Genomic DNA, 26,482 nt, shown 5'->3' with positions numbered 1-26,482 from the left:
TTAAAGGTTGAAAAATTAAACTTTAAACATCAACCAAGGTTTTAATTGATTTCCACAGACACCACAGTGAGGTTCCCCAGTACCATCAATATTTATAGCAATTTATAAGCATGCAATATCATCGTCAGCATCGTCATCATTACCGTCATCATCACAGTGTAATCAATATCGAATCAAATTAAAGTGCATTCACTCGGTTTTGAATCGGGTTGCATCGAACCGTGAAGAAAACTTTAAACTTTGCATCACGAATGGCGGCGCGTGTCTTTCGAGCAGTGCTCCCCGTTCAGTGAAGCCCGTTCGAAGAAAAACGACATGGAAATGCTTTCTACCGATGCTTTCTCCAACCTCCAACGATACCTATTCGATTTGCGATGCTTTGCTATAGGGAAAGGAAAAACGAAGAGGCAAATCAGGCAAAAACAAGACACTTTTATTCGTCGCCTCGTACAGTTTCCTCCGTCACAGGCGCGGTAGGGTGGATTGCGATTAGTTCTGACGCCGGTAGGGGAAAACTTTCACTTGAATTGAAACGAACCTTGAAAAACTCGTTTCACTTTGCACCTGTTTCTTCGTCATCGTTACGACCTTTGTGCGCCGCGGACGCTCGAAAGCTTCCATTTCATTCAATTTTCCAACTCGGTGCATTATTCTTTGTGGGGATATGATAAAGATTTCCTTTCCATTCTTATTTTTGCACTAAAATCTCTCCGTCCCTTTGTAGCACATCGTTTACAAAGTACTGAATATGCTTATTTTGCTTTATATTCGATTAGAAAAAATAATTCGAAGTGTTATTGTAGGAACAATCACTTACCTTTAGCGTCAATCAGTTACATTTAAAGTAAAGTTTTAACATCATTGCTCAACATACACATGGGCAGTCATGGGTAAAAAAATGCACCAGCCAAACCTTAATCTTTTTTATTATTTCAAATATATTTCTAAGTATTTGCAATCATGTCGTTTCGCAATCATGAGTATGCTACCAGCCGCCCTACCATCCACCGCTGGCTAGTGCTTGAGCTAAATTGTTGACCGAAATATTAACATAACAAATAACCTAACAATATGCTCGCCTATGCAGCTGATAATTACACGGTGCTTTAGTCTCGCTCGATCGTTCGTAAATGGTTTTGCTAATGGTATTTTTTTTGTTTATTCTGTTTCAACCCCCTCGTTCTCATGGTCCTATTTCACGTTCCAAACCATGGTCTCTTGCACAGCTTAAGTTGGGCTAAAATATGTACACACTATGCGTTTGCATTTTGCTTTATTCCGTGCTCGTGCTATCCCATTTTACATCTTTTAACTGATTCATTTTGCAACTTTTATCTGTAAAACGTTTGCGTTTCTTAATTGCCAATAAAGGATAAATCATCCTTACGCTAGCCATTTGTTTATTCACTTCCAACTGACCATACTATAGTTAACGAACTCGACAAAGAGCTAAGCCATTTTGCTATTATACAACGTCCTGCTACAATCTTTCCTAGTTTAGAACAGTGTTTTGTGTTAGGAAAAAAATGCGATAACTAAGCTGCTAGACATAGTTTACAAAACATATTAGAAAGCATGAACCAAGAAACAGGGCGCAATCACTGAACAAACAATGTACAGTCTCTTTTTTAAAGCTGATTAATAGAGTTTGTTTTGTTTATATATAACAATTTCCGAAAGCTTATGCTGATGAGGGAGCGCAACGAAATAATCGAAATCGAACACAAGAGCATGATTGGTAACCTACTTATTGTTTATTTCAGCTGCGTCCATTATCCGTTAAGCAGAACATGGTGAAATTTAATTTATGTTACAGGATTGCGCTTAGCCTTACGTGACCATCGTGTTTATTATCCCATCAGTCCCACAAGGAAAGGATATGTATCTCCATGGCAGGGGAGTGATATGAGCAACGAACATATGATATGCGCGACCGCACCACCGACTGGGACCGTGTTCGTGCTGCAGATGTGTCGTCCGCCTCACGGAACTGTCACAGCTTCTGGCTGAATGGAAGCGAAAGAATTGCAGCTCTTCCGACTCTCTCTCTCTCTTTCATTACTCGTCTTCTTGCACTCGATGAATTGCAAATTACAGTAACAGCCAGCTCTCGCAATGCTGATGGCACAGAACTATCAGTGTCGATTGCACCACACTCGTCGTCAGCGATAGCAGCGAGAACACTCCGAAGCTACTGCGAGCATCTGCAATCGATGGAATGCATCAAAAGGAATCGCTGGCATTAGTGAAAGGTAGGGCCGTGCTAAACTCGACTCGAGCTGCTTTTACGAAAGGCTAACTCCTTATGCATATCCTATGTGCTCAGGGCAAGGGTAGCGGGAAATGAGTTTAAAGTACTTAAAAAAACAGAAAAATATAAAAATATAAAAACCAATAAACCAAGATGGAAGAACGAACCAAAACAAAAAACCAACCACTCCAAACTCTCGCATAGATGGTACAAAAACAAACGCAATCCTCGCCACAGGGTGTAAAAGAGGAGCAAAGAATGAGTGGAAAAAATTAAATGATCGCAAGACACTCAGAGCGAAAACAAAAAGGTAAAGAAAATGCTTTAGCGCGAAACGGGACGAGCGAGGCGGGCAACAAGAACAACAAAAACACATAAGAAAAGATTGGAAAACCAGCTACGCTGTGTTGGGTTCCCACAAGCGTCAAGTCAACAAACACTTTACCATTAGATACACCGAACTCTTTCGGTGGCATGTCGGTGTAGGAGAAACTTTGCCCGATGGCAAGCGATCCCTTGCGCTCGAAAGGGATCCCGTTCGGTGAGCGTTGAGCGTAGCCTTCGTCGTTCTTCATCGGAAACAGGACCTCAGGTTGGCTGGCGACCTTAATGGTTTCATTACGTGACACCACGGCTGGGATCGCTGCAGTTGGTTTGCGTGGAGAGAAGAGCGAGAAAATGAGTAGGAGCGCAAAAGGAAATGAAAAAAAAAAACCCGACACACCGCAAGCACAAAGTGCGCCGAAGTTATCGCACAAATGAATACACCCGAGGTGCTGGCAAAAACCTGGAGTTTGTTTCGACAAACAAAACCAATCGTGAAAAAAAACACTCACACACATACACCCCACCACGACACTTTCATCGGCATTGGAGACTGGTGTGTCGAAAAAATACACGAAACAAAATCAACACAAAAAGGGGTGTACAAAAAAATGGGTATGTACTTCGACACAGAGTCAACAGAGTGGCAATGCTCGGGCATGCTGCATGTCAAAGAGAGGGCTGCATGCCGAGCGTGCGGTATTGGTCTGGAACTTATCCAAACTACCGCCAAGCACTTAATTCAATCTACTTACTCTCTTTCGGCTCCATCACGTGAGTAATTTGCTTCGATGGTGTTGATGGAAGTGGGATTTCTGGAAAAGAACGCAAGGCACAAAGATAGGGATCGGATGTTAAATACAGAACAATAAATATTAAGCAAACCGCTGGCAAAGTGCACAGTGGGCAGGGTGGGCAACATAGCGCGACTGATGAACCTTTCTGATACAAGGGATTCTAAACAATTTGACCGCTTTAGAACGACGCTGGAGGAACGTTCAAAATTACCTGTTAAACTCTTACCGATTGCCAATGAAAGCCATTCGCAAGGAACGCAATTAAAAGCCCTACCGCCCACTGGGGCACTTACTACACTTACCGTAAACGCGAATGGAACCCTCCGTTTCACCGAGCGAGTTCTTGGATATGCACCGATAATTGCCGAAATCACCCATCGATAAGCCTTTGATCGTTAGCTTCATGTGCGCTCTGGGAAGAAGAGAGGGGAAATGGAGCGATACGATATGATGGGAACGATTATGTGCTGCCGATTATCTCATTATAACACCTGCCGGTGGCAAAAAGGCACCGAGGAAATCTGCAATACGTACCGGTAGGAGTTTTCGTTGTAGTCAATGATGTACTTTTTACTCGGAAGCACCATGACCGAGTTGTAAACCCAGTAGATGATAGCTCTGTAAGTAAGCATGTGTATCATAATTATTACAGCGAGCTGATCAGTCGATTACAATGTAAGTTGGTAGTGAACGTTAATTATTTTTAAGCCAATGCGCTTCAAAACCCGTATAATTCACATATATCTGGCTAGAAAGGGAAACAAATGGAAGAGCCAAAGTTGTTTAAGACATTTTGTGTGTTTATACACTAGATAAACAAAATAAAACACCATTTTTTAAGTTGGTTGAGATCGTTGCAGTAAATTATTGGTTTCGCTGTCGATCTATATCTAAAAATTAGGAATTTAGTTAAGTATTTCCATTAATTGGGTTCATATCTCTTAAAAAGCCGTCCTCCCTATTACCACCATTTTACAGCACTTGAAATTTTAAATTCAAAATGAAAATTAAAATAAAAGGAAAACAATTGCTTTTGAGATGGACATCTCATGACATTTGTTATTAAGAGAGCAGTTACCGTAAGAAGCTTTTAGATTTTATTGGTTTATTGATATGGAATCTAATTATTCCTAAGTAAATGAAATTTCTCATTATATGTTCGCAAATACGATTATCTCACAGTTATCTAAAATCACTGCCAAACTTAATCCAAACTGAAAAATATTGAAAATCCCGAAAAAAAAATTAAATAAAATGAATGTAAAATGTGTGTACAAATTTCATGTTAACTGTAACTCTCATGATAATGTTCTAGTGAATACTGCGTAGCGAATGTATATATGTTATGCTAATCAATAAACAATTCGCAACAGGTATTCCTCTTTCCATTCTATCTATACATTTGTATCTAATCATCCATTGCCAAGATATAAACTGTTGTCATTTAATTAATTTTCATAAATAATACAAAACATGACACCCTTTTTTGTCAACACGAAACCTACCTCGGATGAGCTTCGGTGTGACAGTCAATGGTAACATCAGTCGAGAGTGGAGCTCCCACCAATTGATTTGGCACCCAGATCATCGGTGAAACTGAAAAAAATATTTAATATTAAAAATATGTTGATAATAAATGTCCACTATCAAATAATAATCGTGGCATATTCAGCGATGTATAAGGCTTTACAATATAGCATATACGACATAAGTCGCGTGAAAAGTTAATACAATTTTCCAGACCGCAGCTAAGCGCACATTAATCGGAACCATTTACATTCCGCAGCATTCTACATCGTCCGGTAGATAATGGTAGATGCTCTCTCTCTCTCTTACACACCCACACATCATACAGCTAACAGTTCATGAAAGATACCAAATAGGACGTCCGGAAAACCTCACAAACTTTTCGGTACTGTCGGTATGGCCTAAGTTTAGCGTATGAATTTAATTTGCTAATACACTTATGAATAAATAAAAGCATACTTACACTCCACATCAAGGATAATCCGCTTAGACACCGACGGTGGCACACCATTAGTGGCGATGCAGAGATAAGCACCCATTTCGTTGCGGCTTACTTTCGTCAGATGTAGAACCTCACCGTCGTACACCATCACTGGAAGGTTGTGGTGACCGAGCCAGCATACGATGCGTAAGTAAGGGACGAGAAATTAAGTTATTTGGAGATTAGCGCGTGTACCGTACATTGCACATGGAACAAAGAACGATGGGAATGAAATGCTGAGCATGTTTGCAGCTTCTTCACCTAAACATAATGCGCATACAGTCCGATGAACGACAACGGGCCTTTGAATGTAAGATAATTCCTAGCCCATCTGAAAATCGGTCCGCCTCCGATCTTGTAAACGGACCCAATCGCGCGTAAACTATCCGTCAAGCATTCCATTCAGCGGAGATGAAGGATTCCCGTCAGATTCCGAATCGATTAGAGTGCATCGAATCGATCGCAACGCTGAAACGATTCACCCGCCACATAACCGTTGGCTCCGTTAGCTTTCGATTAAGGTCATTCCGTCAAATACTGCTTGTAAAAACAATCAAAACCCCATTTATCTTGGTCCCCCGGCGCTGCGTTTGATGTTATCTCCGTACGGCAGATAAGCTGCTTAGAGGTAAATGGCTGCAACCGACAGACACTTTCATCCCCAAGCTGCTACCGTCGCGTTCTTCCCTTACCTTTCTTCTTCCGCTCGACGGTAATGCTTTGGCCGTCTTCGCGTCGCCAGATGATCTTGGGCGTGGGGAAACCATCGGCACGACATGTCATGTTGATATTTTGATTTTCTCTTACGGCCACTGACGAGGGAGTGCTTTCGATGTCCAAAATGTTTGGAGGCACTGTTGGAACGGAATACGGTATAAGAGAAAAATTACTTCATAATGTATCACAGCTTTTTAAATTTTTATAGGGATGTTATTTTGTTCGCTTCGATAGCTTCGCATCAATATAAAAAATAAATCGACTATTGTTTATCATTTGTAGTTAAAAATGAAAAACTGTTTTTATGTTTTATGTTTGATAACACAAAAAACGCTTCATTGGAGCCAAAAATGTTGGCATCTTATTCAATATCATCTAATGTAGTACGACGCATGTACTACAAACTTTGTAGAACATCTCCTCTGCCCGATTGGTTTTTATCGATATGCTTCTTCCAAACATGCTTTGCCATAGCATCCCAGCAATGCATCAAAAAGTGGCACGCTAGGTGAAAGTGCACTTCAACTTGATCGAAAACAAGATGTACGGTGCAATTTTACCCCGATCCGAACGTACACTGAACGGAACGTTCTGCGCCGCGTTTGTACTCCCATCCCACCAAGCAAACATGTAATCGACACATTGCCTCAAAGGCACACAACGAGTAAGGATCTCTCAAACAGCGTGCAGCGTTAAAACGGAACGTCAAAAGCCATACAGCCGAACTGAAATACGATACGATAAAGTTTTCGCCATTGAAACTCGTCCGATCGGAAGCCAATTGGATTAGATTATGAATGTTGTGAGCTTGCCGAACGGCCTGCCGATATGGCGATGCGGGTAAATTCTGGCACACTTACCGACTACTTGCAGATATCCGACTTGGCTAATCATGGGATTTGTGTTCACTTGGCACATGTAATAGCCCCGATCGTCCTGCTGGGCCTGGCTAACGTGAAGAAGCCATGTGTTGGAATTATCGTACGTTACGCTGTACCGCGGGATGCGCGAGATAACATGTCGGTGTATCGTCAAAATCATCTGCCGATCGATGTGTATCCACGCAACCTGTTGAGTGAATAGATTAAAATAGCATTGAGAGCAATCTGCCTATGCTTCGAAATTGTTAAACAGTTTTTAATCCCATGGTTTTAAAACATTTGTAATGAAATTGAAAAGCATTCATTGTATTGGGATTTGGAACTATGTGCGTAGTAACACGAAAGCAATGTACCTATATTGTTTTTACTCGACTGGATAAGATAATTTGTGGCTTTAAAAAAAACTAAAATAAAAATATAATTTACTGCATTGCTTGCTTTTGTTATTAAAACAAATATTGTAGGTATGAATAAACGTAACTTATTCCATTAGGATTATTAGGATTAGCTTACAAGGTAAATGTAAAGCAGCATTAGTTATATATTTTAAATTTTTATTAACATAAATCTTTATGCACTTTCTACACTTAATGGTTGGATTTATTTATTGTGATTTTTATAATGTTCTGGATAAATTGTGGTAATTCTATTCGGCCATCTATTTGACCGTTTTCTACAAAACCAAGATTCTCATCCAGATGACCCTTCGTAGCAAGGTCATTTCTAGTAAAAATAAGTTAATGTGCTTTTTGGAATGTATCCACCAATAAATGGGTTGTTGTATGTAGCCCTATTGATGTGATAGTGATAGTGATAGTGATACAAACAAGAATTGCGTTTTAGTTATATGGTTACCTATACAAAAATAGAACCTATACAAAAGGTGAAATTCATGAAGAGATTTAGTTCAACTTCGGACTAATTCGACAACTGCAAATTCCGTAACATTATTTTTTTTGTTGATTTATTTAATAAATTTTTCAGTTATAAAATACAATATTATGTTCACTATTTTTTGTGATCAATATTATCTAATACGTGAATTTGACTTAGTAAGACCAAACAAACTTCTATGTTTTATAACCTTGGATGAATAAATTCAATTCCAACTACATGCAAACAGAACGTGTCAAGTTTCAAGCTTTACGCTTCGAATTGTTTATAAATAATCATCCCACTTCACAGTTGCACGGTTTTCACCTCAATAAACTTACCTTATATGTGCCCAAATGTTCCACTACACAGGGCAGGTTAGCATCGCGTCCCACGGCAACGGTAACATTCGGAATGGGTTGAGCAAATCTTGGCTCATCCATCATCACTGCGGAGCAAAGAAAAGAAAAAAAGCATTAGCAAGAAACAGAGTGCAAACAGAAGAACAAAAAAACCCGCCTTACCCACGAAACAATCCGTTCCGAAAGGATAACGGCAAAATAACATATCAACAAAGGTCACCGATCGTTTCCAAATTATTTCAGCTCTGCCAAACGGGCCCTGAGGGCCAATCGATATCTTTATGAAACAGTGAAGGCATTTTGCAAAACGGAATACAAAAGAGTTGTAAACACCCTTGCCCAGCACTGGCAGTTTGTTACATCTCCTTTCAGCTGCGTCACGGTGCGCTTTCTTCGAACCTTGAATGAACCTTTCTGCCGCCATGCACCGAAGGGTACACCGATAAAAGATTACCCATCTGGCAGATGGTGCGCCGGCTACCGTTTGCTATAAAACGAATAAAAATTGTTACCATTTTGGATGAGCAACGAGCTGTATGGCAATGGGGGTAAAATGTGTCTTTCCCAACGCCTCAAGAGCTCGACGAACGATGTTTGGATATGGAAAACCAACAGCGCCCACCGAGATGCTTGGCTCAAATTGTGCTGAGTTCAGACGTTTACTACGTTTGTTTGCCACTATGGTGCATGGATCCTGCACTATCATATGCAAACACATACACACACCGACACTTGACCGGTTGACGGACGAACTTATGCAACTGTTTTGAGGATGATTTATTTAAAGTAATTTTTTGCTGTTATTATTTCAAACACTTCTAAGCGTCGTCACCAGCGGGCAGACCAGACAGCATTACAAACGCTCATCCTCAACAGTACGGGATAAAAACGCCCGATGTTTGGGGGGAGAGCTTTCGTGCGAGTTCGTTAGTTGCATTCGAAATTGCAAGCGGCATCGGGGGGTCTGACCGAGCCATAGCGAAGTGTCCCGTCCATTTATCTCCCAGGAAAACCCTTCAGTTCAGTTGCGCTAGACATCAGCGTAGGCAACAACAACAACAACAGCAACAACAAATTCAACAGACAGTATCCTCGGAATGGAGCCACATTTCGAACAACAGTATGAAACAAACAATCCTTTCGTTTATCCATGCTGCAACGGAAAACGAACCCGATGATGGTGCAGGATAATTCCATCCGTTTATTCCGCTCCTGTCCGACCGCTTTGTGACACAAGAGCGATGTGACACATTTCGGGTTCGTTTTCCATCACACACCGGGACAATCGTGTCATTATACCGCCTTACTGTACAGCACGCTGTCTGTCTATGGGAGTAACGGCAGGGGGTTTCTTGTACTTTATTTTATATTTTGTCTACATTTTGTCTGCCTGCAACTGACTGCTAACAAAATCGAAACCGTTATCCAACCTTCGCCTCGAGACATATTCGTGCTGTTTCAAAATTTACATTTTCAGTCCCTTTCCCACTGTCGGTTTGTAGCATAGATTGAAACAAAATGAGCAAATTCTTTGTAGAATTTAAACAAAAGTTCAATGGTTATTAAATTAAACGACGGAAAAAATACTGTTTATGTTCAAATCCTTCAAACACTTTTCCGAATGCTTGCAGCGTTCTCTATATCGAATCGAATTGTTTTACTGCCAGCTGAACTGTGATCTTCAAAAACATTAAACTAAGCCTCATCATACATTTTGTAGGAGCAAATCTTAAGCATTGTGATAGCTCCTCCCGGTGGAATTTATCTCCCCAAATCCCTTCCAAACAAAGGAACAACCAATACTAGGCTACATTGGCACAATACACGCACCCAACTGCACCGAAAGCCTTGGCAGAAGCAACGGCGCATTTGTTTGTTCCAGCTGAATCATTTACGGATGATTTGAAATTTATTGCACTTCCTTGCAATAAGGTAGGCGGTTTATCTGTTTACCATTGTTGCACAGGCACAGGCAAAAACAAATCTCACCCACAAGCTTTCTATAGAACTCTGAATAATCCTCTGAGAGAAAGTGCAGCAACGAGATGGTTTTTTAATTATAGCTGCCTTATTTACTATTTATCCAACTGTCTCTAGAAGCGTTGGGGTAATCAAAAACGGTTCGCTTTCTTAAGACTTACGGTAGCTTAGAACACTAATTGCTCCAATTTGTGCACTTGTATCTACCACATTGTGACTGAAGAATAGATATAGTTAATTTGGTTAATATTTAAAACGCTCCATGTACAAACAACAGCTCGTTGCAATCACTTCCATTAAAGATTTCCACCTACTATGTATAATTTTGAGCTAAAGTTGAACCAATTTCACCACACATTAATAGAACGCATTTGATCAATGTGGAGATTCCAATTTCAAGAACAGAAACTAACTTTTGTTCCACGACTACGCAACAACTGGGAAGCAAAAAGCGGTAACTTGATATATCGCTCAACTTTCACAGCTCCTTTCACCGTGTCGGGTATTTTAGGCAAATTTCATCCAAGCATTTAACCTTTTCTGAAAACATCATAATAGTCCCACCCGACATCCGGCACTCCCACGCCAAACAACCAGTTCTCGCATTATCTCACATATCGTTGCATATTTTCCGTTTTTCTTTCCTTTGCGAAGTTCAACCAAACGCTAAGGTACGAACGACTTAACCGTTCAGTGAGAGGCAGATCTTCGCTGGAAAGCGAAAACGGTAACAGCTGCTCTTTATGGGACGTACGTGAGCATCATGCATTATTGGCGCACCCCGGTGGTAAGCGTGTTGTACTGCGACGAGCGCGACCATGTCACACACGGATTACACATTTAAATGATTATCAAAGGATGTGCACAGTACGGTTGGGTTTCGGATCGTCGGCCTATTATTTATGGGCGAGAAGATAAAGCAAGCGCTCTGAGAGGCTTTAAAGAAAACCGCCAAAACCATCGCTGCGTCGTACGCAACGGAATCAGTGCATTTCGTTAAAGACTTTCGTTGGAGAGCGCGCTTTTCGCTTCAACGTCGTTCTATTAGACTTACAATGTTTCAAAATTGGACAAAAAAGAACTGCTTCAGGTTTGCTCCAAATACTATGATCCCTCCAATTCCTACGCCAGTGCAGAAGTAATCGATTATTTACTGGCAGCATTTCAAACGAACACAATCTGGGTCACGATCCTCGCGAATTAGAAACGGACAGACACTGCAAACTGGGAAGCGACTACTGGACAGCAATGTTGCATTACTCGCACTCGCTAATGCCACCGATAAACAACACACAACGTGTCAGATTGCCGGAAATATATTGCATCTCGTAAAATGGAAACTCGTATGATTTATGTACTCCCGATAAGATCCCGGGCGCCTAGTCGGCGGGGAAAGTGTTCAGCACGTGCCCACGCAGGAGGTGTCGGTAGGAAGCGTGCTTCAACACGGGTGCCAGTCAAGTCCAAATATTGATATTGCTTTTACGGTGCATAAACAACCCGTATCCTCCTTCCATCGCACCTAAATTGAATGTTAAGACCGTAACCTCGGTGAAACGGGTCCGATTGCTGCTGCTCCAGAGATCGATATTTCCCATGCCATGTGCAACAATTTCTGGCCGGCTGCAGTGCTGCTTCGCCCAACTGGATAAGCCTTTCTAAAGTGGGCTGAAAACTACATAAACGCGCTTTTGTAGATGAGAAAAAAGCACGAAGCCTAACAAGAACCAATGATGATGCTCTTTGTGTGACGAGTCCCTTTGTGTCATTGATTCTTTGCAAGCAAAAAGCTGCTTCGAAACCATTTGCACAGAAACTGCTCCCGTCTGTGTTCGGTGAAAAATGTCTTATTAGCAAACGAATACCTCCCGCATAGAGCGTCACTGTTTTATGTTTAGGTCAATGGTACTTTTGCATTCTTTCCCGAGGGACGAGGACTCTTTTGCGCTGCTAAACGAGCGTTTGCCAGTGGATGGTCCTTTTGTGCGCCAGTCTTTGGGCGGAACGCGCTTCGCAAGGAAACGGAAAGCAAACATTTGCCGCCCGTGTTTTTCGCGGTACAGTCTGGTGCTCGTTTATCTTCACGCGCTGCTCTTGTAGCTGCTGCCAAACAGATATCGCTCTTGTAGTTTGTTTGTGAGTGGCTGAAACTTAAGAACAATGACTGCATTTCTTGGCGATGCAACAAGGGACTGACTGTGGCAAGGCACCCGTGGGAGCAACAAAAGGGAACAGAAACAGCAAACTGCAACTCACAATTGTTATTTCTCGCTTTGCCTTGTTGTGTTTGAAGTGTGTCATTGTGGTGGGTAAACAAACGGTTCTCGAAAGATATTTGGTAAAGCAAAATAAAAATAAAAACGAATGGCAGATAAATGACTGCGAAGGCTAGAAGTGAGAGTGCTGAGCGCTATTGTTATTGTGGCAAATCAGCTGTCAGTTCGGTTGGTTCCTATTAGCTTATGGGAGCGTTAAGGCAGCTTGCAATCAACTTATGTTAAGATTCTGTTTTTTTAAAGTCTGATCATATTTCACTTATTAATTTACAAACTACTGTCATCGACGGTTATAATTAGACACCCTTCCTGGTACAGCTTCCTGGTTTTTATTACAACAAAATTAATTCATACATCAATCAGCTGCCATTTAAAGACATCTATCCGATTCCCATCGTAACCCTTTAGCGGTCGTCAGACCAAGCAAATGGGAAATGAAATTGAATATCTTGGTTCTCTTCTTTTCCAATCGTCCGCCTCAACGGTTTGATTCCACAAAGCGAACGTCGTGCACTAATTGGCATTCAAATTGATAGATCTAATCAAATCTGCGAAACATAAATCTCTTTGTCGTTTAAAATTTGATGCGAACGGTTCGAATGTGCAAGCTGTTTAAGTGTAAATTATTGGAGTATTATTATGCTCAATCGCTTCTACTAGCATTTGTAGGGAATTTAAAGGTATAGGTGGAGTATTTTGAGTATGGCCGCTGAATAGTAGCGTACAGCGAGTGTTGCCAACAAAGTAAAAAACATAATGAAGTAATTACGATAGTTTGAGGAACAAATGGTACATCCATTTTATTCTGACTTATTTTTGTATTAATATTTTTTTATATCATTGAAAATTGACTGATTAACTAATCATTACATTAGCATTTTAAAGAATATGTTCATTAACAAGTAACTGAATCAAAGCGATGAATCAAATCAATATTTGAAGCTTGAACAGCACAATGGAAATGTTATCAAATTCAATCTGTTAACGGTATTGCTTCATGAAACTTTATTATGCACTTTAGAGCATATTATTTTTACAGAAACATCAAAACTATACGTACAACTTAGTAACATTTTGCGTCCAACCGATAAATAAAACCTAACATAGGAGGACATTCCGACGTAGGAATGAATGATTCCATAAAACTTAATTCTTTAATTCATATTTCATGAGAATCTCGCATACAGTCGAGTGCTGTTCGGTAGCTGAATAGGTTCCATAGCAAAAAAAATATGTATATGCTCCTCTTTTATTGAACAAGTAATACCACTGGATTTAAAAGTAAGCTTTCAGGCATTTCAAATTCCATTATTTTCCGAGAAGCATCAAAGAACAAAACAGGTACCCAAAAGCCGGATTGAGGCGTTCACCACGCGCTCTAGCGATCCTGTAATAGCCGCCTGCAGTATTTATGATGGCATTGCAGAGCCACCACCAAAAGAGCAGCAGCACCATGAATATATAAATGCCTGCTCACTGGGCAGCATCATTTCTGACTGCGTTGGCTAGCTTCTAGAGCGTCTGGCGGCGCACGGGACGCGAAGAAAGGCACCGCACGCGTGCAGCGGTTGCGTTTTCCGAGGGATGAATCATTTTTCACCACCAGCGATAGTGCCATCTCGCTAATGAAGTGCCAAACGCGTTTTGGACGAAGCGGTAGCCACTTCAAAAGAGAAGATTCGGGGGAATTTTATCGTGCTGCTCCTCGAGCCAAAGTTTCATAATTGTCAAAAGCCATGGTTGCTGCTGACGCTGCTGCTGCTGTGGTAAGATGACTATGCAGCAACAGTACTGTCCTTCTGTTCGAAGCTGTTCGGAAGGGCAAGAGAGTTCGCTGCCGGTAGCTGCCAAGTCGAGACGGAGGTGATAATTTTTCGAATCGTTCGACACGCCAAACCTCAGTCCCAAAGTGGGAAAGTGAACGGTTTCGCGGTTGCCGGTTGTTTGCCAAAAACCCATGGAGAAGGTTGAAGCAAGATGGTGCTCCTCGGCGACAAAAGTGATTCTGCAATCAACGCAGCAGCTACATCACATGAAGTTCCAGACGGCAGTACGGCCTGCTCTGTGCAACGGTTAGCGTCAGTACATACGGTCGATGCCGGTACCGATGTTCTGCATTTATGTACATACTAAATATTCTCCTCATCATTGTGGCGGTGATAGCAAACAGGTTTTCCAGAACAGTCCACCACTCTCACCACATATAGGCCCTTGGATCTGCCCTCACGACACAGCGGCACAGTTCGGCACACTGCCAACGACATACCGATACAGCGAACCAACGTACAGAGCGAGGCCACATTTTCTTGTCGCTAGTGAAACCATCCCGTGACAACGAAGGTAAGGCAACGACGGAAGCCTGTTTACCTTTAAATTTTCACCTCACCAATGCACGTGTATGCTCGCTTCAAGATGACGATGATGGAGCGATAGATAGGCAGATAGATCGAGGGTGGTCGTGGATCGGTGCATCCGCACCAAAAGGTTCCGAGTTTCGTTTGGCCATCGTTCGGCCTAGACCTAGACATCTGAGGCACCTTTGAACGATTTAATCGTTTATCTTGGTGCTGCCTCTGGTACGAACGGTAGAACGGTGTTACCTGCGTTCTGACAACAAGTGGCACAAGGTTTTGGTTTTGGTGTCCTCCGGCAAACATATTTCACCTTCCCAACTCTGGTGAAGATAAATTATGTTCTCTGCATTTGCATTCGACCAGAATTCATATATTTTCCACTATCTATCTCCCAACGTTTACTTGTGTATGTGTGGTGCCATTGCCTCAGTGTGTTTGTGTGTATTTGTGTGTGTGCAACGGCCTGTTTTTGGTGGTGCCTCGTTTTAACCCTTGTAGGCGAACGTAAGTGTCGTCTTCCCACGCCATTTTCACCACTTTCACCCCTTTCGAGCACCCCGCATGGCCATTCGCTACATTCGAATGAAACATCACGAAATGGTTCGTAGCAAATGTGCCGTATGTCCTGCTCGTTGGCCAGTGAACGGGCCCGGTTCGTTAGGATGAATAAATGTTACCATTCTTCAACGGGAATTGCTTCGGTTTTGCACGTTCTGCATGCTTTTGTTTCGTAAAGCGGAAAAGTGGTAATTCATAGAAACCTCACCCCAACGTCCATTCCCTGTATGATCGTCATTCTCTTTTTTATATGTGCTTTTCAAGATTCACACTTTTGTCGCTCAGCGAGTGTTTTTTGCATTGTGTTTTCCCGTCTTGCTAATGAGTACATTAGTTTGCACCACAATTAAGTTGATAAACCAATGTATTCACACGTAAGGTTTTTAAGGATTATTCACACGTAAAGTTTATATGTAGGGTTTTTTGTATTTTGACAACTAGTAACATTGTGTCCTGTAGTTGTACTGTTTAATTATGTGATTCCATTTGTTTTTTAATTATATTCATTACACTAGATAGAGAGAAGCAATAGCAAATTAGTTTAGATTCAAAATAATGTATTATTAACAACTATAGTATAACCTTTTAGTTGGGTTGTTCACTAATTGTTTGGGTTGTAACGAACCAACAAGATTTCTTAGACATAAAGAAACACTATGGTACTCGTGTCCACCATGGTAGTCATGTTAAGCAAAGCTGCGATGAATTTTATTTTTACCCCTAAGTTTAAAGAATAAAATTTGTCTGTGCCCATTTTTATTCATTACATTCACCGTCTGCCAAACAACCCAACTATCGAGTGCGAACTCACTAGTTGGTACACAATTGTATCTCAACCTGTGAGGTCATACTGTATTTCCGAATAGTTTCATATTAAGGAGCAATAAAATCAACTACAAAAACTGTGCCTGTGCCAAACCTGACCATAATGATGACAGTCTCAAAAGCAATGATGGTGGTGTTGCAGATGATGCTATCCAGTAGACGACCAGTGGATAACGGGAGCAACAGAAGAAACGAATCTAATTAAATCTATCTCTCTCAAAGTTTCATTTGACGCTTGTCTGCCATGCTAAATGATGCTGGACTTTGAGATCATTCGGCGCAAAGATTGTGCTTGGACCGAATCAAAATTTCGGACAAACTTTTACCAGCGACCGGTTACGCTTCAAGGCAAGACAGAATTTCAACAGATGGTTTCAAGAACGCCGAATTCATTATGGTATCAGAATAATTGAGCTTAGCACAACGTTCCCATTGAACGGGAAACGATGCTACGGAAGATTTCTCGGGTCACGGGTCAGTAAACGAAGGCTTTTCACATTCATTAAACTAATGCTTTGGAGTTACGGTGAACCAGTCATGGCAGTCGAAAAAAAGGGAATTACATTTTACCACAGCTGTTAGAACTTACCATGTGTGACGAGTGTGACCAAGTATATCATAAACAGTACATTCCTGTGCGTGAATCGCTTCGGTAGTAGCTTGAGGGCTAGTAGTATTAGCTTAACTGTCTGTAGGATTAACATTTTGGGTTTGATTTGTCACTAAGTCACATGCACAAAACTTTCACTCTGCAATCGACTCTCATCTGCACTGTGCACTCGGTTAAGTTGACGGTTGATTATGCAGCTCCCATGATCAAAGATCACGTTCTTGCATGCACTAAGTTATGGGAGCGTTTCATCTTCTTGCTGATGAGATAGTTATACACATCAAGCAACAATGCGAATATCGTCGTTGGAGAAAGTTAACAGGATATGTATCAAGTTCTGGAAATAAATAGAGAAGCAGAAAGTTATAATTATAGTAGTTTTTATTTGGAGCGTATTTCACTATGCATATCAACATTACTAAGCACTACCGCGTATTAATTCGAGTGTTAATTATTCTAATAAAAAGTAGGGATTTCTAGCCAAAAGTACGACTTTTTTAAAGTCTGAATTAGAGTGAATTATATTGCTTTAAATATATTTTTAGCTTGGCAACATGCATTGTAATACAATGGCAAATGATCAAATTTTCCTGATCAAAAACATCCCAAAAAATGATCAAATTTTCCAGAAGTTGTAAGTTTTCCTGGTTTTTCTGTACTTGGAAGGACATCTAAATCTTTTTGATTTTTTTTTAAAATTCCCACAAATCCCACAAAGAAGATTGGTACAGTGAAGACTGTCTTTTTTGAGTCTGTATGTATGCCAGTACCTATGACAATATTTATATATGATTTTATTCTTCTTCTTCTTCTTTGGCTCAACAACCGTTGTATGTCAAGGCCTGCCTGTACCACTAGTGGGCTTTGGCTTTCAGTGACTAATTGATTTCCCCCCATAGCAGGATAGTCAATCCTAAGTATGGCGGCACGGTCTATTTGGGGATCGAACCCATAACGGGCATGTTGTTAAGTCGTACGAGTTGACGACTGTACTACGAGACCGGCTAAATGATTTTATTACTCTAATAATATGTATCTTTGCTTGCAGTGTTTGTCTATTTTTTAGGGTCTTTATACATGCTTATTATGACTTTATCTGTCTATTAGACCTTTTCACTATCAGTCACAGTGTCCATTTAAGTGTCCAAACGCATCATTGACAAGACTCTAGTTTGTTCACTTTAAGTCGTTAATTAGTCACAAAAAGCAATATGGCTTCATTAGGCCTTGTTTGGCCTTGTTAAGGTAATATTTTATTTAAATGCTTAATAATTCGACATGTGTGTTAATAATTATGTTTATATTTATTTTAGTTAAACTCATTGCAACATTTGTTTGTGTTTGTTATTTGTTAAAATAATATTCACCGAGGTCTCCTTAAAGCAATCAAACTTATATCCTTTGGAATCACTATACGTAGAAACATGGCTTGGAAAATATATTCATTTAAATCGGTCCATGTTTGTCTGGATCTCTTTGCTAACTGAATATTTTGGCAATGAATTCGATTTCAAACGTTTACTGCAAGAAAAAGGAACGATCAGAAATCGATTCCTCCAAATGGGGTTTTGCTAAAACAAAACGAGCGTAAATTTTACTCGTTTTCCAAATACAGCGAGGGACATGAAAACACAATTCGAAGAACATAGGTTTCGTTCGCTTACATATGTAAATGTGCAAGTTTAAATATCTTCCGGCTGTGGGTAGCAGAGATCGATGGTAGCGGTCGAGGTAGCGAAATCGGAAAGCTTCTACCGTATCGTACGTGCCAGTTTACGAAGGATTTCCAGCCGGAGAGTTTATGAATATTTCATAAATCGCATGGCGTGGCGCAGCAGCTTAGCTTGTAGTTTTCCCTCGAGGTGACGCAGTGCCGGAGTTGATACGAAGCGTGAAATGGCTTCCGGCACAAATGGTGTTTCCCTTTGAATCCGATTCAATCGATGGAAAGATATTTTTAATCAGATCACTTTAAGACGAATCCGGTATCGTGCAGTTTGTGATTCGATTGCTTCCGTTGTAGGAAAATGTTATTGCAGCCATAGCAACGCATCAGCAGACGGTTTTCTTCTACAGACTATAGAACGTATTTTAATGATGAAAATTAAATAAATTAAAAAAATATATTTTTCAAAAAAAAAGAAACATTCCAGTTTTGCAAATTCAATCATAGGTTTACGTCTCATGTCCTTAACACAAAGTTTTATAACTTATATGCTGATGGAATTTTCATAACAGTGGCACCGCGAGCCGCGAAACATGCAAACTGCAAATGTGCTGCTGCAGAACCGTCAAACAACATGGTGAACACTAATTAAAAAATACCAAGCATTTTTCATTATACCGCAATAATATCGGAAAACTTATTGCGGTGGGAAAATGATGTACGCTGTGAATGAAAAAGCAATAAAAACTTCGTTTGATCACACATGCTTTTAGCGCTTCGAACATAAGGAAAGAAATTAATCACTTGTTTTGCCCATGAGTGTGAAAATAATGAATTTCATAATTAATTATGGTAAAACTATCATAAAAATGAAGGTAAGTTTATTTTAAAATAAAATATGCATCGTATTTTGTTTTTCATAATCATAAGAAATGAAACTACGTAAAGATAAATTATGATACATCTGCAAAATGTTTTGCTATCGTATAAGATGATTTTCAATCACACACGATTTGCTTTAGTATTCGTTCTTGAAATGAAACCAAAGAAGATTTCACTTGAATTTTGCCATCGAACCAAAGGAACCCTTTCTGTTATCACCACTCTTGCTTAACCACAGAATCCTCACCCACAGTACGAAGGGTTCAAAATCGATATTTGATGCATTAAATTTAAATTATTCATACCATGTGCATGGCATTCCGGGGGGCACACTTTTCCCAAACCGTTCCCTCGCTGGATCCATCGCTGTGAGGACACTGAGTCAATGCTAAAGGGAGACTCCGATACGAAATAATCAACAAACAGCGGGCTAACCATGGAGGTGTTGTAAAAAAGGATTTTATCCCAGTAACAAATTCCGGTTGTGCCGGATTTCGACGCTTCGTGACCAATCTGCCAGATACGCTGTGTTGGTGGTGTAAAAGTTACTTCGTTTCTTTTTATTCGCACCGCAGGATCGGATGTTGCAGTGTTTGTTTCGACATTGTTTTCGCGCGCTACAATTTGATTCGATCTCTAGAAATCTATCGAACACGTCGTTCTGTGACGGCAGGAAGCCTCAATTTAAAACCCACCACCCATTTTCATCTCATCCGTCTGTGTCTAGCATCATCATCATCATCACCATCAGTGAACCAGAAGCATTCCAGCCACTAACGCACCTGCCAACAGAAGCCATTGTTGCGGTTTCATTGCAAATCGATCTTACAACCACGCAACGTGGCTGAGACCCACTCGCACTGGCACTCTCAGCTCTAAATACGACCCTTTTTATTGCCTGCCAACCACGCAAGGCAATCTAAAACCTCTGATTTTCGACTCCGGTGCAATTACGCGGATCAACGTATTTCACAGTGATACGTCACCCTTGGAAGACTAGCACCGTTTCGCATTCAGCAACATTGCTGCTACTAGTTCTGCTCAACCTTTATTTACATTTATTTCCATAATTGACGAAAGATAAAACAATAAAATTTCCATCCCCTCTTTCCACGCTAGCAAAAGCAATATAGGACCGCTTCGGTATCATCGACGGTTCAAACAGAAACCAACCCAGTAAAACCGCATACAAAAGTATATGAAATTATCGAACCCTGTTCCACCGGTAACTTTTTGCGATGATGTGTTGGCGGAAGCGGAAGGGAACGTACTAAAACAGTGGAGTAGAAATGCATCGCTACGAGCGTGGGAGCTTAAACCCGCTCGTTGTCGGTGCAATAAACTACCAAATGTATTCGGACAATAATCGGAAATGTTTGTTTTTACCACCGCTAATAACTGAATATACAACCCACCGTCGAGCCGAGTGAAAACAAATTCTATTTAATTGTCTAGCAACGCACTCATATTGTACAGAAAACGAAGGGGCGCAAGCAAATCGCTTCCAATCGTTCAAATCGTTTTTTTTTTTTTTTGATAATTCAAATTCGAACATTGCTTAATCTGCTTATCTAAAGCAGATAAGCGAAATATGAGCCAGTTTATGTTTAAAATATGGATTGGTTTCACTCAACATATTCTATAACATTCAAATAAATCTCATGTTTCCAAGCGTATTTGTTTTAGTAGGTATCAGATTTAAAAATACCGGATAGTTGAAACCATTATAGGAACTTGTCTAGATATTGAGGTGATAATTTTGTATTGCTCCTTTAAATCAAACAAAACCTTTTAAACATTTACTCCTTTCACTGCAATTTCTACCACAAGATGTTATATATATTTTGCCCCAAGCATGGCTGCGTTTTTTTGTCCCGATCAAAGCATTGTGTATGTTTACGAATAAAAATGACTTATTTATTAATTAAGTAAAATCGTAAGAATATATCATATTTTATAAAACATGTTTTACAACTGAGAAAAATTAACATCGTTCATAATGAAGGAATAATTCATATTATTTTCGATCGCTGACATATATCGGGCTATAAAACAGATTTATAACTGATTGAGAGTACTGAAAAAACTCTTCCATAAGTGCATGCTGTTAATTAACACAAATAATTAAAGAAATCAGGCCTGTAAAGCCCGGTAAAATGTGTTTATGAGGTACTATTTATAACCAAAAATGCGAAGACTTATCGATCAAGTAGTGTAGATACCTCGTAGACCAGTCTCGTGACACAGTCGTCAACTCATACGACTTAACAACATGCCCGTCATAGGTTCAAACCCTGAATGGACCGTGCCTCTGTACGCAGGATTGGCCATCTTGCTACGGATTGGTTGAACAATAAGTCACTGGAGAGCCTTGGTCATTAATGGTACAGGCTGGCCTTGACCGAGCACAGTGCCAAAGAATACCATAGAATGAAAATACCAGGATCAGCGTTCGGCAAAAATCTAATAATATTTCACTACAGTTCCAAAGAAAAGAGCCAAATTGGTAATCCAAGTAATTAAAATGAGTGCAGGTTACATGATTTTTTGAACCACCTGGAAACCGAAAGCAAATCGCGAGTCGTATTTTACCAATTGCTGACCTGTTCAGTGATCGTCAATATCGTCGATATTCAATATCGCTCAGCTGAATTTCTTTCTCGGAATAACGAGATAGACGTACGTTTCATGAATGTTAGAGTGGAAAACTTCTTAAAGTCAAGTTGACACTTCTTAACATAAACGTGATTAGTTTATTGTCTCCGTAACGTGTGTTACCTCGATCAAGTGAAGGAAATTTACGATGCTACTCTAGGTGTGATTTAGCCGCAAGTCAACTCTTTTTCAGCACAAGAGCAACACGAATAAGCACAATACTTTACCTACCCTAATCAAAAGTCAAATATTACTGCATGCTTCGACAAAACAAAGCATTTCTCAATAATAAGTCGAACGAGCTACAGATGCTTTTATCCTTTTTAGAATCCTTCAATCCTTCAAAAAGCTCTATTTAAAAAACGAAGGCTTTATCTTGTTTTATTAGATATATTTTTTAACAAAGTAGAAACATAACAATGTTATATTCATTTCAACTTGTGACATGATTGAATTACTAAAATTGCTTTTCTTTGAGCTTTTTGGTTTATATAAACATATCTGACTCATATACTAAATATAAATTTGGTAATAAAAAAACAACAAATTTTGACACAACTTTTAGTAGCACAAATTCTCCTTAACAAAGAGACAGGTGACAGAGTATGACATTTTCTATAAAGTAGTGATATTTTTCCTCTTTAATTTGCAATCTAGAAATGGTGTTTATTGTAGTGTATAAATAAGTTTGAATGATTCTGCTACAACATGATTCTGTTAACATAGTAATGTCGACCATAAATAGTCTTAGCATATATATATATATATATATATATATATATATATATATATATATATATATATATATATATATATATATATATATATAGCAGCTCATAACATTGATTTTAAACTGAACTTTGTCTCGGTCATGGCCTATTCTCAAGCTAGGCTTAAAATTTTGATGTGTTTTTATAAATAATCTTTCTGAGCTTCATTGAGAATTTTAAGAGGAAAGAATTTCATATGTTGCCTGTCTTATTTTGATCAAAATGTTCAAAAATATCATGATTGGTTGTTAAACAATTGATTGTAGTCGTACATTTTGTATACATTTCGATGTGCAAGCAATCGACAATACTATCTTGTGGACAACATTTGGAATGAAGTAAATAATTTTAAAATAAGCAATCTTTTTGAGCAGAACTTTTTGAGGCTCTATTTCTGAATTTAAATCTTTTTTTTTTTATTTTAAGGCTTCTTCTTTTTCTTTTTGGCTCAACAACCGTTGTCGGTCAAGGCCTGCCTGTACCACTTTCGGGCTTGGCTTTCAGTGACTTTTTGGATTACCCCCATAGCAGGATAGTCAATCCTACGAATGGCGGCATTTGGAGCTTGAACCCATGACGGGCGTGTTGTTAAGTCGTACAAGTTGACGACTGTACCACGAGACCGGCTTAAGTATTTCATTCTTAATTATCATGGATTCTTTAAGATTTAACGGGTTGCCTACAAATGTCCCAATTCTCACCTAAAAATCTATTTTTAACTAAGAGAATCTTTACTTTAATGGAAAAAAACCATAACTCTCTAATTGTCACAGAATCGACCAGAGGAATATGAACCGTACAAGAAAGATTCGGCTCATTTCGGCGCGTTCAACCAACAGACTTTGAGTACTTTTTTGAGATTAAGGTTTTGGATTTCTTTAATCTACGATATTTATTGAAAGCGCACAAGTATAAACTTTTTTATTATTTTCTGTTAGAATAAACTTAATTTTGATAAACTAGAAGATGAAAGCTTAACTAAATTTTCAAAATCCCTTCCCCTACAACATACCTTAAATGCACGCATGTAAAGTGTTTTACATTGCAGATGTCTTACTTGTATACATTCTTTTTAGTAAGAGTGTTATTTCGATTGCATCGGATGAATAAGTAAAACTTTCACACTTCAATTTCATACACTTTACGTGATAATTTTTCCCATCCAGTAAACCACACTCACCAATAAGTATCGCTGGGAAGAGCTAACGGAATTAAGCAAACATTCACAATACCCGCGCACAATTTGAATAACGGACATTCTCCCATTTGTGTAGTTTTGTTTTTCTTTTTATTGCGATGCAGTTTTGCTTCAACTACAGTGAAATCCATACACCAAAGTATCGTTTTGGTGAAACGTAACACTGCACTCATGCAAACAATATTTTGTTCAATTAAACTTCACTTGCGAGAATCCTCCGTACGCGCTGGCACAAACGATGCATTTCTCTTTGCATTGCTTTTATGGTTTTATTTTACTGAAAATCAAACACAAACGCTTATCCTGCAGTCTCGCCAGATTGTAATTAATTTCCCCTCTGCACACACTCCCAGACACACACACACATACAGATGAAAAACATGGTACTAGCGAAATAAAAACAAAATGATTAAAAAAAAGCTTTCAATCCACACCCCAGCGCTTCTCCATATTTTTCACCATATCCCTCGAAGTTTTTTTTTTGTATCCGGAAACAATTATGATTGGCGGTTCGCCGTTTCCTTCCGTCGCAGTCTGCACCGTAGGCATGCTGGTTTCTCAATGACACTTTCACTTCGCCGGTGCAATGCTGTACAAGCACATGAGTGTGAGTGTTATCTTTTTATTTCGATATTATCATTCATCTTCTTCACACGCTTTGCACAAGGATTACTTTTCGGTTCACGGTAAATTTCACTCCCGTTTAGTTTCAAAACATTTTTCATCCACTTTCGAACAAATGGATCACTTTCCCCCCATATGCATCTCTTGCAACCATCACCTTTCGAGCCTAAATGTATATTTGGATTTAAGAGAACATGTTGCAAAAGCTTCAAAACATTTTAAATAAAAAAATGATGAAAAAGAATACAACAAAGCAAAATGTACAAATAAATAATAGCAGCCATAAACAAAAAATGTACGAGAGAAACCGGGAATGAGATGCTCAAATGTACCGACAAAAGACTAAAAGGCAACGGCAGCAACAAATCACAGCGTCATCAGCGTAAACTACCGTCACTGCTATTTATGCGCGCGGGCTACGATGCATCACGCTCGATGATGCGGGATGGTACGCGATGAGGATGCACTTTTTGTGTGCCATGTTCGAAGCCATCCCAACTCATAGCAAAAGCATCCAAATCAAGCAGCAGAACGGATGGATTGCAGCAATGGCGAGAACGAAAGAAGAATGCAAATGATGATGGCGATGGTATCCAAAATCCGTACGCACAAAAAGCGAGAGTAGTGGAGGAATTTTTGATACTCACGATCTACACTCTTTGCACACACTCATACACAGACAAACTCACTCACAAATATCCAGGCGAAAGCACAGATGCACAACTGTTTTTATAACTCTTCTTTCATTCTCCATGCAGATGCACGCAAATAGAGCGCAGCCGTTGTGTAGTAGTGTGTTGCATTTTGCTATGAAATGGTAAACTATCCACGTTTAAGTGTCACCCAAAATACCACGTTTTCACCTGCATCACTTGCATCTGTGTGCATCGAGACAGTTCTACTAAATGCACAAGGTCGTGCCACGATCACGAGGAACGTATCAGCCTCTGCGATGTCGGTGCGCGCTCTTCAAAAACATTCCCAGCGGCGGCGAAAGTTACGAGGCGACTGAAGGAATTTGGCGAAGCAAAGCTATTTACCAACATCATTGTGACAGTTCGGCTTCAACGCAGACAGATAGTGTCCAATCGCTTCCGTTCGGCAGCCCGAACGCGAAACCGGATGCAGTTCGGCTCCAGGGACTCTGTTCGGATGTTTTGGGACACAATCCGCAACATCGGTGGGATTCGTTAGTTTACACGCTTGGAGATGTGCCGGGTCGGGGAGAATTCAAACAACCGGCAAGCCGGCAGAACCAAGCCACTCGGTCCTCGAGCACTGGCAATGCTTATTATTTGCATGGGGAAGTGCAGGAGAAAACACGAACACAGCATCCTTGACGCAAGCGCACTTACCTACAGGCGAATGCATTCAGCATCAGTTTCCTTTGAACCAGTGAATTTCGTTCATTTCTCGTGAACATTGTTTGTGTTGGCACTCAAATGAAGGGGAAACATGGATGAAGTAATAAACGATTGTTGTAATAACGACAACAAGCAAACGGTGTAAAGATCACATGAAGCCGTAGTATTTTTTCACAGACTTGCGTTGCAATTATTTAATACAATATTTAATGTTTTTGAACATATTTTTAAGGTAATAAATATGCAAATGATAAGTTATAAATTTCTCGGTATGCCACACCTAAGGAAATACTGTTTTCAACACAATCCAGTTTTATTTTTCATTATATGAAAATGATTAAACGTCACGAGCAAATCGAAGATAAACAAACAAATACGTCGATCATATTCTGTTTACTCAAAACTCCTTGTACTGTAACTTCACACCAAATCATAATATCGGAGTTAAACTAAGACATTTGTGTATCAAATCATTTTAAACTGTTCTTGAAATAAAGCATTCACCTC

The 26,482-nt window shown here is 39.8% G+C and overlaps 1 protein-coding gene across 7 annotated transcripts; it reads right to left on the bottom strand.

Moving 5' to 3' along the window:
- Nucleotides 1-914: 914 nt before the first annotated feature.
- On the bottom strand, nucleotides 915-25,615 carry LOC120951580 (lachesin). Of its 7 annotated transcripts, none has more exons than XM_040370367.2 (13): nucleotides 25,259-25,615; nucleotides 23,802-23,991; nucleotides 16,796-17,153; nucleotides 8,193-8,299; nucleotides 6,958-7,165; nucleotides 6,073-6,234; nucleotides 5,363-5,491; nucleotides 4,878-4,968; nucleotides 3,907-3,990; nucleotides 3,675-3,784; nucleotides 3,331-3,390; nucleotides 2,697-2,894; nucleotides 915-2,204 (listed from the first exon to the last, which is right to left on the bottom strand). In XM_040370367.2, exons 3-13 carry the CDS (start codon nucleotides 16,908-16,910, stop codon nucleotides 2,092-2,094), a joined length of 1,377 nt encoding a protein of 458 aa, XP_040226301.1. In that variant the 5' UTR covers nucleotides 16,911-17,153; nucleotides 23,802-23,991; nucleotides 25,259-25,615; the 3' UTR covers nucleotides 915-2,091. The 7 variants fall into 7 exon arrangements, with proteins under 7 accessions (XP_040226301.1, XP_040226302.1, XP_040226308.1 ...); XM_040370368.2 differs by having other exon boundaries at nucleotides 23,802-23,981; XM_040370374.2 differs by having other exon boundaries at nucleotides 25,464-25,615.
- Nucleotides 25,616-26,482: the final 867 nt, after the last annotated feature.

The sequence above is a fragment of the Anopheles coluzzii genome, chromosome 2, assembly GCF_943734685.1.
Source record: "Anopheles coluzzii chromosome 2, AcolN3, whole genome shotgun sequence".
In the NCBI taxonomy this organism is placed as follows: domain Eukaryota; kingdom Metazoa; phylum Arthropoda; class Insecta; order Diptera; family Culicidae; genus Anopheles; species Anopheles coluzzii.
Note: the sequence above shows the minus strand (reverse complement) of the source record. Positions and strands in the feature narration are given on the sequence as shown.